General features: G+C 34.1%; 2 protein-coding genes across 2 annotated transcripts; one reads left to right on the plus strand and one right to left on the minus strand.

The window, feature by feature from the left end:
- The first annotated feature begins 892 nt into the window (after window positions 1–892).
- Window positions 893–3995, plus strand: LOC112728103 (uncharacterized). The gene has a single exon (XM_025778089.2). The coding sequence runs from the start codon at window positions 1111–1113 to the stop codon at window positions 3772–3774; it is 2664 nt and encodes an 887-aa protein (XP_025633874.1). The 5' UTR covers window positions 893–1110; the 3' UTR covers window positions 3775–3995.
- An 8725-nt stretch (window positions 3996–12720) lies between these two features.
- Window positions 12721–18871, minus strand: LOC112728104 (solute carrier family 40 member 2). Its single transcript, XM_025778090.3, has 8 exons — window positions 18479–18871; window positions 17878–18028; window positions 17141–17337; window positions 16503–16961; window positions 15706–15877; window positions 14919–15056; window positions 14092–14202; window positions 12721–13106 (listed from the first exon to the last, which is right to left on the minus strand). The coding sequence occupies exons 1-8, from the start codon at window positions 18604–18606 to the stop codon at window positions 12960–12962; spliced, it is 1503 nt and encodes a 500-aa protein (XP_025633875.1). The 5' UTR covers window positions 18607–18871; the 3' UTR covers window positions 12721–12959.
- Window positions 18872–19870: the final 999 nt, after the last annotated feature.

Genomic DNA, 19870 nt, shown 5'->3' on the forward strand with positions numbered 1-19870 from the left:
TCTGCAGGATCTTTTAATGTAAGATATTCATTTTTCAATCCTTCGTCAAGATGACGACGGAGAAAAATCATGGCTTTAGCTTTATCCTTCTGGGATGCATTATTTTCAGCCTTAATGGTATCTCCAAGATCCATTGAATCAAGATGGATTTCAGCATCTAATATCCATGATAAATAATTGTTTCCAGATATATCAAGAGCATTGAATTCAAGATGAGAGAGCTTCGACATAATGAAAATTTGTTACCCGAGTCTTCCTAAAAATTTGATCAGAGTCTCGTGCTGATAACGTGTTGTAAAATAAAAGATATATATAATAGAGATGTATAAATAGAAGACTCTAGTATTAAAATAATTAGCCCAATAATAATTTATATATATATAATAATATTATATGTTGTAATGTGTATATATATACAAAGATAGAAAGGAGTATTAAAAATAAAGAGAGAGAGAATTGCATTTGTTTATTGTTACAATCTCAATATAATAAAGATGATTAATATTGCTATTAATATTATATGTAAAGAGTAATAGAAAATAGAATTTAAAATACTTATAAAATAAAAGAAGAGAAAGAATTGTAGTAGAAATATAAGAAGAAGAGTATTTGATTGCAGCATAAAATAAGATTGATTTATTTGTATGAAAAGGAAGGGAGAATAGTATTTTTGTTATTGCTTGTAGTGTGTTTCCATCCAGAGGCTTAAGCCTCTATTTATACACGTACATGAAAAAACTTTTCAAGTTCATATTAAATGTGGTCTTCTAAGTCATCCTTGAGAAACTACACCTCATGAAAAATGGGCATCTACGTAAAGTGTGATAGAATCCTTATCACAACAATTTTCACCTATAAAAAATCATCTATTTTAAAAGTTGAAGTTGAATCGGAAAATTGTCCGAGAACCAGTTGGTCGAAACGAACCAGAACTCGGCTGGTTTTCAAATCCATGCCAAAAAGAAAAAAAAAAAAAAAAACCTCGTCGAAGCATGACCAAGAGAGAAACCCTAAGCCCAGGGTTCTGTGTTCTCTCTTCCCCTGCCTCTCTTGTCTTCGGCAGCCACCGTCTCACCTCCAAGCCAGCCGGTCCTCCGACGGAAGCTCCGAATGTCACATGTCACTACCTCTCTTCTTCTCTCTCTCTTCAACAAGCACCACCACCACCACCACCACCACACTCTGTACTCTCTCACTCTCCTTTCCCTCGACCTTCGATTCACACACTCCTACACGCCTTCTTCTTCTTCTTCTTCTTTCGAATGCGGTGATTATTTGAATCAGTTTCTTCCATCGGGGACCTCAAATTTCAAGCCTTTAAGCATAATTACCCCAAGGGAACGCCGATTAGTGCTTGTGGGCTTCTCCCACATAATAAAGAACAACCAGGGTTTTATATTGAAGGATTTCTCTTTACGCTTGTGTCCTTTCTCTCTCGTCAACATCATGAAGTTGATGCTCACCCATGATGCTGCTTTCGCATTCTTTAAGCTGGCTTTGGGAGACAACCATGATTCCGACGAGGTTGTTCGGTCTTGCTGTGTTGCTGCGCATGTTTTAGCGGCAAAGAAGCTGCAGCTTCTCGCACAGGACGTGGTTTCTTGGCTCATTGCGAGGGTTGGACCTAGTAGAAGAAAGGAACTCGTGCAGTTAATTTGGAAGAACCATTCCTGGTATGAATCTGATTTTTCTGTCTTGAACACTCTTATGAGGGGCTTTTTGAATGTGGGAATGAGTTTTGAGGCTTTGGATATTTTGCATAAGATGAGGGTTGTAGGTGTTTTTCCAAGTTTGTCAGCAATTACCATTCTTATAAAGTTGTTACTTAGAGTTGGTGATTATGGTAGTGTTTGGAAGTTGTTTAAAGATATGCTCTGTATGGGGCCTCGTCCTTCTGTTATCACGCTTAATGCGATGATTTATGGGTTTTGTAGACAAGGGAGACTTGTTATTGGAGAAAGTTTGTTGCATTTGATGCCCAAGTTCGGCTGCCGGCCTGATGTTATTACCAATAACATTCTTATCCATGCTTACTGCACAAGGGGGAAGACTTCGGTGGCGGTTGATCGTCTACATTCGATGATGGAATGCGGTTGTCAACCCAGCATTGTCACCTTCAATACCATTATGCATGCTCTTTGCCGGGAAGGGAATGTGGTTGAGGCCAAAAAGATCTTTGATGAAATTCTTGACATGGGTGTGACTCCGAATATTTCGGTATACAATACGCTAATGGATGGATATGTTAAGTCGAGGGAGGTGGGTCAAGCGTACTCGCTCTACAAAGAAATGAGGACTAAAGGCATTTCTCCTGATTGTGTGACTTTTAACATTTTGGTTGCGGGGCAATATAAATACGGGAGAAAAGATGAATTGAACAATTTTTTGAAAGGCTTAATAGTACCAGAACCGTATCCGGATTGCTCGTTTTGTGATGTAGCAGTATCATGGCTTTGTTGGTCTGGCAGACCTGATGAGGCGATGAAATGTTTACAAGATTTGCTTGAAAAGGGGCTGACTGTTAGTGTGGTTGCGTTTAACTCTTTAATAGGAGCCTATAGCCGGGAAGGTTTAGAAGACAAAGCTTTTGATTGCTATCAAATTTTGGTTAAATTTGGCTTCACTCCCTCGTCGTCTACGTGTAATTCTTTGCTTATGGGTTTGTGTAGGAAAGGGATGCCACACGAAGCCAGGACACTTTTGTATAGGATGCTAGAGAAGGGTTTTCCCATCAACAAAGTTTCGTACACATTGCTTTTGGATGCATGTTTCAAGATGAATGAACTAGATGAGGCTCTATTTCTCTGGACAGAAATGAAAGAGAGAGGTATCTATCCAGATGCTGTTGCCTTTACAGCCTTAATAGATGGATTTGCTAAAGCAGGTATGGTTGAGAAGGCGTATGAAGTGTTCTTAGAAATGTCGAATATAGGTTTTGTTCCTAACAATTTTGCATACAATTCTTTGATTTGGGGGTTTTGCAAGTATGGGAATATGACTGATGCTGTGATCTTGGAGAAAGAGATGAGGTTAAAAGGACTTGTTCCCGACACTTTTACCTACAACATCATCATCAATGGATATTGTAGACAGGGGAAAATGAAGCCGGCAGTTGATGCTTTTCTCGACATGCACCAGATCGGTGTGACGCCAGATATCTTTACATTTAACATATTGGTTGGAGGATACTGCAAGGCATTTGACTTGGTTGGTGCCGACGACATTGTTAACCGGATGTACACAACTGGCATCAACCCAGATATTACAACCTACAATACACGTTTGCATGGTTACTGCAGGGTTCGGAAAATGAATCAAGCAGTTATTGTTTTGAATCAGCTTGTTTCTGCCGGTATAGTTCCGAATACAGTGACATACAACACTATGATGGGCGGTATTTGTGGTGATATATTGGATCGCGCTATGATTCTCACCGGAAAATTACTTAAGATGGGTTTCATCCCAAATGTGACTACAACTAATATACTCTTGTCTCACTTTGTTAAGCAAGGGATGCCAGAGAGGGCCTTACACTGGGGTCAGAAGTTAAGGGACATATGCTTTGATTTCGATGAAATCTCGTATAGAATACTCGACAAAGCATACCGTTTGATTCAGGATGATGTTCCTCTTGTGAGAGTAACCTATGAAAAGAGCCTTTTTCTGGATTTCCTAATGTTCATTGCATTTGACTCTTTTTCAAGAAATAGACCTCATAGAACAGAGAATGAGAATAGTGTAAAGATCATTGAAAGTCTATTTCCTGCTTTGTGAACTAGACTTTGTTTCATCATTCTTGTCCTTGAAAATCCAAGGATTCGTGTAACAATAAGTAGCAGTCATTGATTACTATAGCATTATTTGAAATAGGTTGTTGCTGAGAAACATCTTGATTATCCTTTGTCTCTGGTTTTTATTACTTTTGCTTGTTAGGTTAAAGTTGCTGTCATTGACTCAGAAGAGGATAAGAGATATGGTGAATGTTTTGGTACAAATAGTTATGTTCATTATGAGAAATATGCATGAGATGAGTCTGTAATCTTCTGCATAATCTTTCTTTATTTGTTGTAATGGCAAAATGGGGACTAAAAGCTGGAAAAAAGGAATATCTTTGAGGGAGGCTACACAAGAGAGCTTTTACATTTTTTATTTTGTTTCAAATTGATTGGACAGCTCTTCAATTTTAAGCATTATAACACCACAAATTCACCCACGCTATACTTAAGCATTTTTATTCACTACTTGACATTCGTAAGGTTTTGAATTTAGGCGCAGTTATTATGATTTACCATTTCAATTAAAGTTTCAGTTGTAGAAATTTTGCATCTTGTATATGATTCTTTTAGACATTTTGATAATGAAAAAGTATTAGGAGCTTGTTGTGAAATAAATAAATGAGGAAGATATAATAAAATAAAAATAACAAAGTATAAATAGAAGACATTAATATTAATATTCACTAATACTATTATAATATATTGATATTGTATTAGTAGAATATGGAAAGAAAAGAGAGAGAAGTACTTTTATTGATGTTATTGTGTACAAATGTACAATTACATTTTTCTATTTATAGAGGTGAAATGTTTATACTTTTAAACCTTTTTAATGTAATCAGTTTTGAGAATGTGTGAGCCGCCCATAATGAATGGGCTTCCATATCATAATCCTTATCACAACACTCCCCCTTGAACGACCATTTATAAAATCTTACTAAAAAAAAATCCAATGGGAAAAAAACTTTAGTGAAGGAAAAAGAGTACAATATCCTTTGTGATGGGACTGGCTCGTTAAAAACCTTGTCAAAAAAAACCCAATGGAAAAAAACCTGCCAACGAAAAAAGAGTACAGTCTCACTCTCTTGTCGACATCATTTAATATCTCGAAATCGATACATCCCAATCTGATGTACCAATTTTTCAAAGGAGAATTTTGGGAGTGACTTTGTGAATAAATCTGCCAGATTGTCACTTGAGCGGATCTGTTGGATATCAATTGTCTCTTGATTTTGAAGATCATGAGTGAAGAAGAATTTGGGAGAAATATGCTTTGTTCTATCACCTTTGATGTATCCACCCTTAAGTTGAGCAATGCATGATGTATTATCTTCAAACAGGACAGTTGGAGCTATCTTATGATCAATCAGTCCACATGATGACAGAATATATTGGATCAAACTCTTGAGCCAAAAACACTCGCGACTAGCTTCATGTATCGCTAGTATTTCAACATGATTAGAGGATGTTGCCGCAATCGTCTGTTTTGTGGACCTCCATGATATAGCTGTACCACCATATGTGAATAGGTATCCTGTTTGAGATCTCCCTTTGTGTGGATCAGACAAGTATCTTGCATCTGCATAGCCAACTAGTAGTGATTTGGATCCATAGGGATAAAACAATCTCATATCAACTGTTCTATGAAGATATCGAAATATATGTTTGATTCCATTCCAATGTCTTCTGGTTGGAGAGGAACTATATCTTGCTAGTAAGCACAGCAAATGATATATCGAGTCTTGTATTATTAGCAAGATACATTAGTGCTCCAATGACACTGAAATATGGTACTTCAGGACCAATAATATCTTCATTTTCTTCCTTAGGACGGAATTAATCCTTTTCCACATTCAAAGACCTTACGATCATTGGGGGTACTTAATGGATGTGACTTATCCATATAAAATCTCTTCAAGATTTTTTCTGTATATGTTGTTTGATGAATAAAGATATCATTTTTTGTATGCTCAATCTGCAGGTCGAGATAAAATTTAATCTTTCTAAGATCTTTCATCTCAAACTCTTCTTTTAGAGCTTTTATAATTGTTGGAATCTTTTCAGGAGTTCCAATAATATTTAAATCATCAACGTACATAACAATTATAATGAATCCAGATGCAGATTTCTTTATGAAAACACATGGGCAGATATCATCATTCTTGAATCCGTTTTTGGCCAGATACTCAGAAAGACGATTATACCACATTCGTCCAGATTGCTTTAGACCATATAAAGATCTTTGCAATTTAACTGAGTATAACCCTTGCGAATATTCATTGGATGGTTTAGATATCTTTAGTCCTTCAGGGACTTTCATATAGATATCACGATCTAATGAGCCGTATAAGTAGGTTGTTATCACATTCATTAAATGCATATGTAGTTTATAATATGCGGATAAACTAACCAAATAATGCAATGTTATTGCATTCACTACAGGAGAATACATTTCTTCATAATCTATATTGGGCCTTTGTGAGAAACCTTGTGCCACAAGTCGAGCTTTGTAGCGTACAAATTCATTTTTCTCATTTCGTTTTCTCACAAATACCCATTGGTATCCAACAGGTTTTACATCTTCTGGTGTACGGACTACAGGTAAAAAAGTTTCACGTTTTGCAAGTGAGTCTAACTCAGCCTTCATAGCTTCTTTCCATTTTGGCCAATCATTCCTTTGTCGACATTCTTTGACTGATCTTGTCTCAAGATCCTTACTTTCATGCATGATATTTAATGCCACATTATATGCAAATATTTCATTAACAATTGTCTTATTTCGGTCTCATTTCTCTCTTGTAAAGACATAATTTATCGAGATCTCGTCATTTTCACAATTTTCAGGTGCCTGAACGTCTTCTGGAGTTAAAATTATATCAAAATTTTGGACAACTGCAGGTGTCTTTACTATGTCTTTTTCAACAAGAATAGTATTTACCTATTTTCTTTTTCGAGAATTTTTGTCTTTGGAACCGACAGGCCTGCCATGCTTCTGGCATCAATTTGCTTCAATGGCTATTTGTCCGACTGAGACATAAATTCGAATTGGGGCATTTTTCGCTGGTATATAAGATTTGATTATCCTCTTTGTATCGGAAAATACATCAGGCAATTCATTTGCTATTCTTTGCAAATATATAATCTTTTGAACTTCTAGTTCACATTGCCCTGATCGAGGATATAAATGCATCAACGATGATGCATTCCAATTAAGTTCCTTTTCAAGAAGCTTATTCTCTCCCCCTAATGTTGAAAATTTTGATTCATCAAAATGACAATCCGCAAATCGGGCTTTAAATACATTCCTAGTTTGTATCTCAAGATACCTTACTATAGATGGAGAATCATATCCAACATATATCTCTAATTTTCTTTGGGGTCCCATTTTGGTGCGAGAAGGTGGTGCAATGGGAACATATATCGCACATCCAAATATTCTTAAATGGAAAATATTTGGCTGCTAGCCAAAAGCTAATTGCATAGGAGAGAACTGATGGTAACTTGTTGACCTCAAATGAATAAGTGTTGCGGCATGTAAAATAGCATGCCCCCAAACTGAGGTTGGGAGATTTGTTCTCATAAGTAAGGGTCTAACAATTAATTGGAGGCGTTTAATAAGTGATTCTGCTAACCCATTTTGTGTGTGAACATGAGCTACTGGATGTTCAACACTTATTTCATTAGCCATACAATAAGTATCAAAGGCTTGGGAAGTGAATTCACCAGCATTATCAAGACGAATTGCTTTGATTGGATTTTTTGAAAATTGTACTTTTAATCAAATAATTTGAGCAAGTAATCTCGCAAACGCCAGGTTTCGAGAAGACAATAAGCACACATGTGACCATTTCGAAGATGCGTCTATCAGGACCATAAAATATCAAAAAGATCCACATGGTGGATGAATAGGTCCACATATATCGCCTTGAATCCTTTCTAGGAATTCAGGGGACTCAAATTCAATCTTTACTGGTGATGGCCTTAAAATTAACTTTTCCTAAGAACATGCAGCACAACAAAATTCACTAGATTTAAGAATCTTCTGGTTCTTTAGTGAATGTCCATGGGAGTTTTCAATAATTCTCCGCATCATGGTTGTTCCCGGATTACTCAATCGGTCGTGCCAAGTTATGAATTCATTTGGGCTAGTAAACTTCTGGTTTACAATGGCATGTGACTCGAAAGTGAGGGTAACTTTTCTAATATAACCTTTTTATTTGAATCATGAGTTGTGATACATAAGTACTCATAATTTCCCTCATTCATTGTCTCAATATGATATCCATTTCGGCGAATATCTTTGAAACTCAACAAGTATTTTAGAGACTTAGTAGACAATAGTGCATTATTTATTATGAATTTTGTTCCTCCGGAAAACAAAATTATAGCTCTTCCAGAGCCTTCTATCATATTGCCTGAGCCAATAATAGTATTAACATATTCTTCTTTTGACACAAGATGGGTAAAATATATATTACTTTTGAGAATGATGTGTGAACTTGCACTATCCACAAGGCAAATATCTTCACTATATGTCCTTGCCATTCTCTTCAATGACAAATAATAATAAAATGAGTAGAAGTATATGCGCATAAAATTATTTTCTTGATTGAAAATATTTTTCTAAGTATATTATATACTAAAAATTTTATTATTATTATTATCTTGTCACATTTAATAATTTTAAAATTTATAAATATTTTATTAAACATTATTTATATACATTATTCATATGTATAGAAAATAAAACTTAACAAGAAGTTCTTTACATTATTTATTTACATGAATACTTAACAATCTCACATGTTAAACTATTCCATCATTGATCAAATGACCAATATTTCCTTCAGGATTCTCAAAGAAATCAGATACATCATAATGAGTGGTGGAATTTTCAGCATCATTTGAAACGAAATTTGTTTCCTTTCCTTTATCATTCTTTTTCAAAGATGCTTGATAAAGAGCGACTAGGTGCCTTGGGATACGACAGGTACGTGACCAATGGCTCTTTACACCACAACAGAAACATTTATCCTCTATTGATTTATTTTGTCCATTATTCCTTTCTTTATCCCACTTCTGGTGAGATCCTTTGTGAATATAATTCATTTTCATTCGATAATTTTTCTTGTTGCCAAAACCTTGCGATTTACCTCTTCTGGAATAATGATTTGCTGCATTTACTTCAGGAAATGGGGCGGCACCAGCTGGGCGCGCTTCATAATTTTTTAAAAGTAACTCATTGTTGCGTTCAGCAACAAGGCAAGAAATTAACTTAGAATATTTTTTAAATCCTTTTTCTCGATACTACTGCTGCAGGAGCACATTCGAGGCATGGAAGGTCGAGAAAGTTTTCTCTAACATATCATTATCAGATATCTTTTCACCACATAATTTCATTCGTGAGGTGATTCGAAATATTCCAGAATTATATTTATTTATGGATTTAAAATCCTGTACACGCAAGTGTGTCCATTCATATCGGGTTTGAGGAAGTATCACCGTCTTTTGATGATTGTACATTTCTTCAAGATCTTTCCACAGATCTGCCTGATCTTTTAATTGAGATATTCATTTTTCAATCCTTCGTCAAGATGATGACGAAGGAAAATCATGGCCTTGGCTTTGGCTTTATCCTTATGGGATACATTATTTTCAACTTTAATGGTATCTCCAAGATCCATTGAATCAAGATGGATTTCAGCATTCAGTATCCATGATAAATAGTTGTTTCCAGATATATCAAGAGCATTAAATTCAAGATGAGATAGTTTTGCCTGAGTCTTCCTAAAATTTGATCAGAGTCTCGTGTTGATAACGTGTTGTGAAATAAACAAATGAGGAAGATATAATAAAATAAAAATAACAAAGTACAGATAGAAGACACCAATATTAATAGGCCAATTATAGTGTACAGATGCTCTTTGTACAAATTTTTCTGGGTTGAATACCAGGATGACACGCGTCATAGTGCTGGTCCTGAGGGAGCAGCTTGCAGAACTCACTGAACAAGTTGCAGAACTTGGTGCAGGATGCGTAACAACAGAAGCTGAGTCGCATGAGTAGCTTAAAATGTTGTTAGGGGTATTAGTGTTGGGCTCTATTTTTTTTTTTTCGTGATCCTATAATTTGGGGTTCATGGGCCATATGATTGATTCATAAATATAATTTTTGTGGGCCTGTAAATAGAACTTTGAAGGTATATGTGAATTTTAGTATCTTTTAATTTTTGTAATTGCTTGCCCAAAAAAAAATTTTTTTTTGTAATTGCTAAAAACCCTTATCACTGTAAAGGGAGTGAAGTTGTTACTCCATCCAGGGAAAGGAGAGACCCGAAGCTCATCGCCGACTAGAAGAAGTGGGTGACCAAGAGGCTCCACAACGGGCAACAAGAAGAACTGCCGTCACCCATCACCGGTGACATCATAATCGGCAGACCACAACTGGAAACTTCGTGCTACCGCTGTAGTCATCCCTGTGAAGAACGCGGCGTCTCCACCCCTTTTTCGATCAGATTTTCTTTTCGCTTCCCATAACGGAGGTCTCCCCACCATACCGTGGTCGCTGATGCATGCGAGTTCGCCGACAGCCGCCCCACGCTTATGATACTCACTCCGGCCGCTGCGTCCTCCTCACCTTCCATAGTGCGATTCACGATGAATTCAGCGCCGAACTGGTATTAGTTTGTGGGAGTTATTTCAAATGTGAAATATTTGTACTTTCAAGTTTCAATCATGTGGGTGGATCCTAAATAGTTAGGTGAATTGCCAGGAGTGCATTTTCCTAATTTGCCTACTTTAGATGGCTATTTAAGGCAATGGGGAACTCATCCTATCACTCAATATAGAACACTTTACACTTGGATTAATGAAAAAGGTGCATCGATAGGCCAGAGGACTTATGCAGAACAACATCTTAATGCATCTTGCATTGCTCATAAGCTCTTAACAAGCCAAAAGCCGGTTATCAAGCTTTGGGACAAGGTTCTTGTTGTTTATGTGCCTGGTCTAGACTTCATCGACGCCTTCTTTGAATGCCTAAGAGCTAGAGCCATACCAGTTCTAGTTCTTCCTCCGGATCCAATGCAAAGAAGTGGACAAGCACTAACAAAAATGGAAAACATTGCCAAGTCATGCAGCATTATGGCAATTTTGTCAACAGTTGCTTATCACTCGGCTGTCCGGCAGGTTTATTGAAAATTTTTTTTTTCATTAATGGGGAAAAGTGGGAAGTCCGAGATGAATCCGTGACTTCGATCAGAATCGGTTTTCAGACGTCAACCTCCGCCACAGCACCATGATGGCGGCTGTATCTGTCTCCCTGCAACCTAGGATTTCGTTTTTGGGGAGATCTTCATTTCTATTTCAGTTACAGTATCCATGGCTACTGGTAAACCTGGTATCTCTTTTTTTCCTCTTATTAATAAATTAAAAAAAAAGCTTTGGGTCCAATTCAGTTTTTGGATACCCAATTCACTGCCAAAGCCCATTTCAGCAAGTCCAGCAGCTTATATTTGAATCACACTATTTTCGCTAGTTGGCTCAGCCACAGTCCACAGCTAACAAGCTCTGAAACACAACACCACAACACCACGTGTTAATCTCATGTTCAAAGAGAGGGAATATTTGTATATCTGTATCAACTTGTATCTGTACCGTGGAGCGTCCCATATTAATATTCACCAACACTATTATAATATATTGATATTGTATTAGTAGAATATGGAAAGAAAAGAGAAAGAAGTGCTTTTATTTATGTTGTTGTTGTGTACGAAAGTACAATTACATTTTTTTATTTATAGAGGTGAACTGAACTGTTTACACTTTCAAACCTCTTTAATGTAATCAATTTTGAGAATGTATGAGCCGGCCATAATGAGATAATTCTTATCATAACAGAGCTAACTTTTATATCCAATAAATTAGCCAATAATTGAACAATAAAAAAGAATCTAAACTATAAATAATAAAAGCATATAAAATTCAAATAAAAAGAACATTTAAAAGAAAAACAAAATAAAACTAATTTAAGATTTATAATTTAAAATTTAAGGTGGCTGATGGTTAGTGATGAGTGAATGAAATTGTAGTGTTGCTAGAGATAGAAGAAATAAAAAAAGTACAAAAAATAATTTCAAATAAAAAAGTACAAAAAATAATTTTAAATACTGTGATTTTTATTTTATTTTATTTTATTTTCTATTAATTTTATCATACTTCTTTTGCCGGTCTAATGATTGTTAGCTGAAAATATTGGCTGCAATATTTAGTTCCTTAACATTGTTGTTTATTAATATATGCTCAATTATGTGTTTGATGATCCGAACATTTACATTTCCTTTTCTTAAATTAAAATGTGAGATATTTCAATATCTTTGATGTATGAGCTCTAGTAGACTAGTACAAATACACTGATAATCCTGCTATACATGTGTGATGTGTCTATATTATGATCTGATAATGGTGTTGCATCTTCCATTAGCATTTACATGCTGTGTTATATTTTACTCTCATCCTTATCATTTACGGCTGTGAAATTTATGGACCATTTCTTTTTAGATTAAAATAAGTAGCTATTTTTTTTAATGCATAAAATTTCAAATATTTACTTTTGTAACATATTTTGCAAGGAGTAACTAAACAATTGATTTTTCTCTTGTTTTGTCGATATTGCCTGCGAAATAAAAAAAAGCCAACTTTTTAACATACTTAAATCTTGTTTCAAATAAATTAAAAGTATTTCTTTATAAAATTTAGACAGTTTTTAAATTTAAATACTGAGACAATACTAATGCTGAAAGCATGATCTTAATAGCTGGATAATCTTAATAGCAATATCACTCAATCACCACAATTTAAAAATTGACTCTTATTTAGGTTAGGTCAAAATCCCATCTACCAGTAGATAGTGTGTAAATTAGACACAATGTCTCGTACAATGTATCTACACAAAATATTAACTCATTTAGATTATATTTAATAAATGTCCAAAGAAAGAAACAAACAAAAGAAAAATTACATCTATTTTTCTGCGTTAATTTTAACGGATAGAAAATTAGACAAATTTTATCACGGAACAAATATATTTTGTCTGTTTCATATTTATATCTGTCTCTTTCTCTAAACAATTTGTATCTTCTAATATCTTCATATCTCTGTTTTGAAAGAGTTATGAAATAACTCCTTAAGATGCTACTCTTATGAAATATTTAACCCACAGTATCCGATCGAAGTGAAACAAATGCTGGCGCACACGATACACGTGGACGCAGTAGAAGAGAGCAGCCAATGTGACAGCCAAAAATGACAATAAAGTCAATTTCCAAAAGTCCTAAGAAACAAGGAAGAAAGAAACAAGATCAGAACATTTTATGAGCATCAGATTCTTTGTAAATAGAAGAAAAGTTCTTTGAACAAGTAACTCACCATAATAAGTTACTATGAAGTTACTATGATGTACGAACACCGACACAAAACACAATTCGCGGACACATGAATTTTAAATTCTTATAAAATACGAAGATATTACATATATAAAAAATATAAATTATTTTTTAATTAAATTATAATGATATTTTGATAAATTAATTTTTTAACTATTTTTAATGTCTTTTTTAAATTATATAAAATATTTAAAATATTGTTTATTTTAATAAATAATAATACATACTATTTTTAAATTCATTTCAAAAATACATATTAAGAATAAGACTGGATATGTGATGGTAGGTGTGTTCTAGGGTATCCAAAGAAAAATCTTTTATTTTTTATTAAGATGCGGTTGGACACAAAAGACATGCGTGTTTGATGAGTATTAATGACTAATGAGTATCGTGTCAAAAAATGTGAAGCATAATTGGTAAGTGTCTATGAATAGTATTATGAAGAATTTTTAATTTTTGCAATCTGTTTTTCTAAATTGGCCACAACATAATCATAATAGGTAGCAACAGAGTCATGCCATTAAGATAGCTAAAAGTTGAATTAGGTTTTCATGAGTCACAATTTAGCAATTTTAAATTCTAAATAATAAATATAAAATATTTTCACACCATAACAACCTCATAATCAACCGTAATATAATTCTAACTAATTTGATTCATAGAATCACTTCTTGCTAGAATCAAATATATAAAAGCAGAAAAACAAAAGAATAATAATATTGTTACTTCTATTTTCGATAATGTCATTCTAAACATAATTTTTCTACCTTACCAAAATAACAGTGCCAATTTCTATTCCAAAATAAAATTAATAGAAAACACACATTTTAAGGGATGCGCATGAATTATTTTATAGCTGTGAAAATAACTAACCCGGGGATCGGATATTATGATTCCCATAATATAAGCCAATAAATCCATGACAGCTTGAAGTGAACTCTGAACTCCTCCAACCACCAAACGATCTGATTCAGGAACAAGGTCCTATTTAAGAAAATTACATGACAAGAAAAATTTCAGACTAAGAATAATGGAGATGATAACGAAGAATTAGAGAACCTGTCCTATGCTTCTTCTATTCATCAAGAGACATGCACTTAAACCTAGATGCCACACTAAACACATTTTTATAAGATAATAGAGACAACATTCTAAGTTTTCCATTCCCAGACAATTATTAAAACTTCGGTTAAACTATCCATAATCTATGTATCTATTCAATTTTAATATTTTAAAATCTACTATCTTGAATATAAGAGAAGTAAAATGCGTTATTGGTAAGACTCGAACTCAAGACCTATATTTTAGTTAGAAAATAAAATACTTACCTTTATGACTAATTTCATATTTGTTATTATTATATACATTTACATTATAAAAAAATAGATTAATAAGGTTTAGAGAATATACTAGTTTTATTGAATTATTTAATTATCAGGTCAATTGGTTTAATTAGTGACTCAACTATTAAACTAGTGACCTAATATTAACCTAGTATTTTAACCACATCAGTTACCAGTTCGGTTTTGATGACAGAAGAATACAAAAGACATATCTTGATTATAGATGATTTTAAGCCAAATTTTACATGAACATTAACCAAAACCAGTTTATTAGGAACTAAATCTCTTTTAGTAGTTTAACTAAGTGCAAGTTGTACTAATTAATTTCAGAGAATAGGGGGTTGCTGATATCCTTGCCTGCATTTGTTGAAGTACAGATAAGTCAAACATCCACAACCCAAGCCTAGATAAAGCCACACTTGCCATCAAAGTATATGATGATATATTTCCACTATGTATCCATATGGCAGCTACACATGGTAAGAGGCAGGTCCACTGCATTCAAATTGTACATTAACATTCACAACAAAGATCAACAGGAGTAGTTACACTTAAAAGAAGAATAACAGTTATTTTTAATTTGCTCGCGTGTTCATAGTGAAATCAAATGGAATAACATTTTACAATTATTCACCAACACTGAATTGGTCGAGTGGTAAATAAGTTTGTTTCCTTCCTAGTGGTCTCCGATTTGAATCCTCACAAGGAAGAATCCTAGTATATAGTATTGAGGACATGTGGTCCAATGAAATTTGTGAATTCGTCTAAAAGTATGTTAGGATTGGATGCCGAAAACAAAGGAAAAATTATGTTTGCAACACTTTTTATGTGCGTTATTGCTAAAGATGCATACAACTAAGTTGCCTAACACAAACATAAAAGAGTGGGGTCCATGTTAAGGCAAATTCGACAAGAATTTGAAAAGCACCATAGAATCTCCATTTATATACACCTCTCTTGTATATCTTTTCTTTTTATGGAATAAAAGATAAATTTTTTATCTTCTCTCACTTCTTATCAATCATTTTAAAACCAAAAGTAAAAAGTGTGCACAAAGATGGTTCAGACAAAGACCATAATAATTGACAACCATTCAGAACATGACATTTATACAGAACACTTTTAAGTATTGGTAAGAATATACCTGAGACCAGATAGACCAAAGTCCAGTTCTGATAGTTGATATCTGAGATTGTAGCACAGGATATGCAACTGTTGCACCAATTCCAATTACAGCACTTATTCCTCTTCCAATTCCAATGATATATGCAGGTATGCCTTCCCATTCTAATGTGGCTGTCATCAAAGTTCCAAAGCTGTGACAAAGTAATTGGTGTTTCATCAGTGATATAGAGAATGCATGTTTCTCAAGGTGTTGATGACTTTGTCCAATGAATGATATATACTATATAGCACTGTAGAGAGAGATGTTGCTAACACTTTTTTTTTTCTTTGATGAATCAAACATTTATTTCACAATAGTTGAATACTTGAATTGGAAACACAACTCTCCAAGAGTGCTATTGAGTAAAGAATTAAATAAACATTTCAGCTGGTCAAGAGGAGTAAAATATTTCTAACTAGCAGCTAGCATAATGCTTTGAGGTAAAAAAAATTTAGAGTGCAAAACAGATTCATTTTAGGGAGACAAAAAATTCTGTTCGTCATTTTTCCGTTTCATAAATAGATAAAAAGACGAAGTTACAAAATGAAGATAAAATTCTATGATTTTATGTTCCTTAAACCTCACCAAATAAAAGATTAGTGCATTGAGCCATCCTTTTTTCTCTCTCTGTAAATTGGTAAAATACTTTAAACATCAACGGAAACAACAAATTGCTGAAAAATAAACCTTTTACCAACCTTTTTTAGTGAAAAAGGAAAATGAAGGCTATATACCCTTATAAAATTCTTTCCTACAAAAATTGTTTGAGATTTCACCTTAGCACAGTGAAAAACAACAAAGCCAGAGCTATTCCAGGAATGACAACTTCTTGCTGCAAATAAACTCTCCATGCAACAACATAAGGTATCTCTGAGATCCACTCACAAAAACTTTTGCTTCTTGATCTATCATCCACTTGTGGTGAGTTACCTTCCAAAGTTATTTCATTCCTTTCCTCATCATCACTTTGTAAAATCTTTGCCACCCTTCTTTGGTTACTTTGTTTCAAAGCTGGAATTCCATTGTATACAGAACTGAAAAGCCAGTACTCCACCCAAACAGATACAGTGTTCCAGAGTGCTAGAGTTATAGCCGATGCCTTGAGAGACAAGAAACTTATTATGAAGCCGGTTATAACCGGAGCGAGAAGCTTGCATGTTAGATCGATGCGCCTTGTAACCGAATTCATTTTTGTCAGCAATTCCGGGGGTTCACCTTCTGATATAACCAACAACCTGTACAATGAAAACTAAGATAAAAATATACCTCTTTTTCTCACATTGACATTTTTTCAAACAGTTTACTGCATAGAAAATGATGAGAAAATTAAGAATGTAAGATCTAAGATCCTTAACATCAATACTAGATTTAAGGCAACACAACATTCCTCTGTAAAAAGGGTTAATAACATTACCAGTCTCTTTCGATTAAGATGGTTCCGGCGAGCGTGGAAAGCACACTAATGCCTCCACAGACATTGATTAACACAACCAGCTGTATGAAAACTAAGAAATTTGTATACTTCAAAGATGAAGAGACAAGCAATGTGATCACCGCGACGCCAGCGATAACAAAAGAGAGGTTTTGTGTCACCAACCACAATTGCAAAACCTGTAGAAAAATTATGGAACAAACTCGAATAACTAAAGAAACTCCTGTAACATATAAACTTGTTTATCTTCTTTTGTTCATAACTCACTTATAAGAAACTTTCAATATAAATGTACATATATCAAATTAGAATTCTTTTTGCCGTTCCTTTGTATCCATTACTTTCATTTTCTTGTTCATAACTCAGCCTATATTTACATAGCCGGTCTCAAGTCTTGGAAAAAAGATCAGTCTGCGACAACCAACGTAAAATTGTATCGCATCCCAATGCATGGTCAGGATGCAATGACATCTTTAGATCCATGTAGGATTGTGTTAGGCCTGCAACAACTAATGTAAAACTTCGTCGCATCCCAATGCAAGGACAGGACGCTATGATGTCTTTAATCCATGTAGCCGAACCCAACTAGTTGGAAAAAGGCTTTGTTAATTAAGTATCATTTTCTGGTTCATCTTTATATCAATGTATTTAGATACCGTATCCAAGTGATACACAAAAGAGTGACAAGCGTGACATAGCTATATCGGCCGGAAAATTACCTTGACATAAGATAACCTATCAAGCCATCTTCCGATCATAGGGCCGAAAACCGCGGTGGAGGCAGATTCAACAGCACCATATATGGCTGCATAGAGCAATGAGTCTGGCCATATATTTATCATATACAAACCTACAGAGAATTCCCACATCCTGCCATAAAAGAAATGAATTAATAAATACCTTCTCTTAATTAGTTTCACTAGAAAATGCTGAAAAATAAAATACATTGCACCAATGATTTTGAAAATCTAAATCCAAGGCATTAATGTAACCACCTTAGTGATCATGCGAGTCACTCCTTCGTGAAAATTTGGTAGATTCTTGAATCGATATACATAAATACAAATTATATCCAAATACATTGATTCAATAATGTAACGAATTAACTAACTTAGGTTAGTCACTGTCATTTAGCTCACTCGTGCACTTAAACATAAATTGAGATTCGAAAAGAGCATCTCATATTCTATTCATAAATTTATTGTTCCATTAGCAGAATCAATTTCAATTCAAAAGTCAAAACTAGTAGAGTTTAGTCCCAATTAAACTCTCTAATCTCTTCTAAGAACTAAAGCAATAATGAAAATAGAAGAAAAAAACCTGGTGCCCCATCTTGCTAAGAAGTGACCAAAATATAATTTAGTGATGAGAGAAGAAGAAGGGTGGTGGTGTTGTTGTGGTGGTGCCATGAGAGGCTCCCTCAAACTCAAAACCACGTTTTCTTCCATATCTCACACACCGCAACCCTTTGACTAACAGATGTGTCATGCACCAACGAGTCCCAAGTGGCGAATTCCTAACCAACCACCATGAATTTAGCTTCAGTCGTTAATATGTGTATGTGTTGATCATCTACCTACACTTTAGTTTTTCATCAATAAGGTTCTTGCTTCTATCATTCAATAAGTTGATCATTTTGGCGGTTTAGCATAGCATCACGTGTTACTTATTATTATATTAATAAATGTAATTAATTTAATTGTGCTCAAGGTTGTTGTTCTAAAGCGGGTGCCAAAAGTTATTACAAACAAAAAAAATAACAAACCTGTATATTGGTCAAAAAAATAATTAGTCAAAAACGGTTAAAATTTATTTTATTTAATATTTATTAATTATTTTAAAAAAATGAAAAATCATTAATTACCGTATATTCATATATTAGAAATTAATTTATTATAATAGTATAAATAAGGTAAGCACGTATATGTATAAATAAGGTATTATGACGACATTTAATTTATGTAGCTAATATTATTATTGAAGACTGTTAGGGGTTAGCACTTTTTGTAATGAATAATTCTCCACCTACAAGTATTTTTTTTTATACAAGTCTTTACAAGTCATTTATATTAACGGGTTTCGAACCGTTACTGCACGTTTTCACTGCTCCTTCTTCTTTTTCTTGTTGCACGTTCTTCTTCCTCTTCCTCTTCTTCTTCTTCTTTTCTTTTGTTTCTTGCCTTCTCTTTCTCTTTCTTCATTTACGTGCTTTTCTCTCTGTTTTATTTCTTCGTTATTCTTGATTTCTATTGTTTTTTGACATCAAGCTCTGAAATCGTTTTAATTTTGGGTGTATTTCTTAAATTCTTTGGGTGTATTTCTGTAATCGTTTGGGTGTATTTCTGAAGTTCCATTATCTTCAAATTTGGCAAGAAGCTTGTTTTCATGGAGGGAGAAGAAGAAGAGTCGTTCATAATGCATGGTGAGTAGCGCTAATTTGTAGTCATCAAATAACCATCAATAATGTTTTTAATGGTGTGAGATTTCATCCAATGATGTGAGATTACTCATTTTTTTTGCTGGTTACATGCTGCTAAATTTTAATAAAGTTGCTGGCTCCTAGACTTTTCCATTATTATTAGGAGGGTTGGGTTATTGATTTTTATTTTAGTAAAGAATAGAAAAAAATATGCATAACTCACATAACGTGGTGTTGGGAATAAGACACCATTCCCCCTTGAGAAAACCCCTTTGACAGAGAAATAAAATACA

Source organism: Arachis hypogaea, chromosome 12, assembly GCF_003086295.3.
Source record: "Arachis hypogaea cultivar Tifrunner chromosome 12, arahy.Tifrunner.gnm2.J5K5, whole genome shotgun sequence".
Classification (NCBI taxonomy): Eukaryota; Viridiplantae; Streptophyta; class Magnoliopsida; order Fabales; family Fabaceae; genus Arachis; species Arachis hypogaea.

What these genes read in the sequence shown, in the direction of transcription:
- LOC112728103 (XM_025778089.2), top strand. Translation starts at nt 1,111, where the DNA reads ATGTCACATGTCACTACCTCTCTTCTTCTCTCTCTCTTCAACAAGCAC.
- LOC112728104 (XM_025778090.3), bottom strand. Translation starts at nt 18,606, where the DNA reads ATGGAAGAAAACGTGGTTTTGAGTTTGAGGGAGCCTCTCATGGCACCA. An exon ending in TTGTTTTTCACTGTGCTAAG is followed by an intron (nt 15,878 to 16,502) that starts GTGAAATCTCAA and finishes ACTTTGTCACAG; the next exon opens with CTTTGGAACTTTGATGACAG. An exon ending in CTGTACTTCAACAAATGCAG is followed by an intron (nt 14,203 to 14,918) that starts GCAAGGATATCA and finishes TTTCTTAAATAG; the next exon opens with GACCTTGTTCCTGAATCAGA.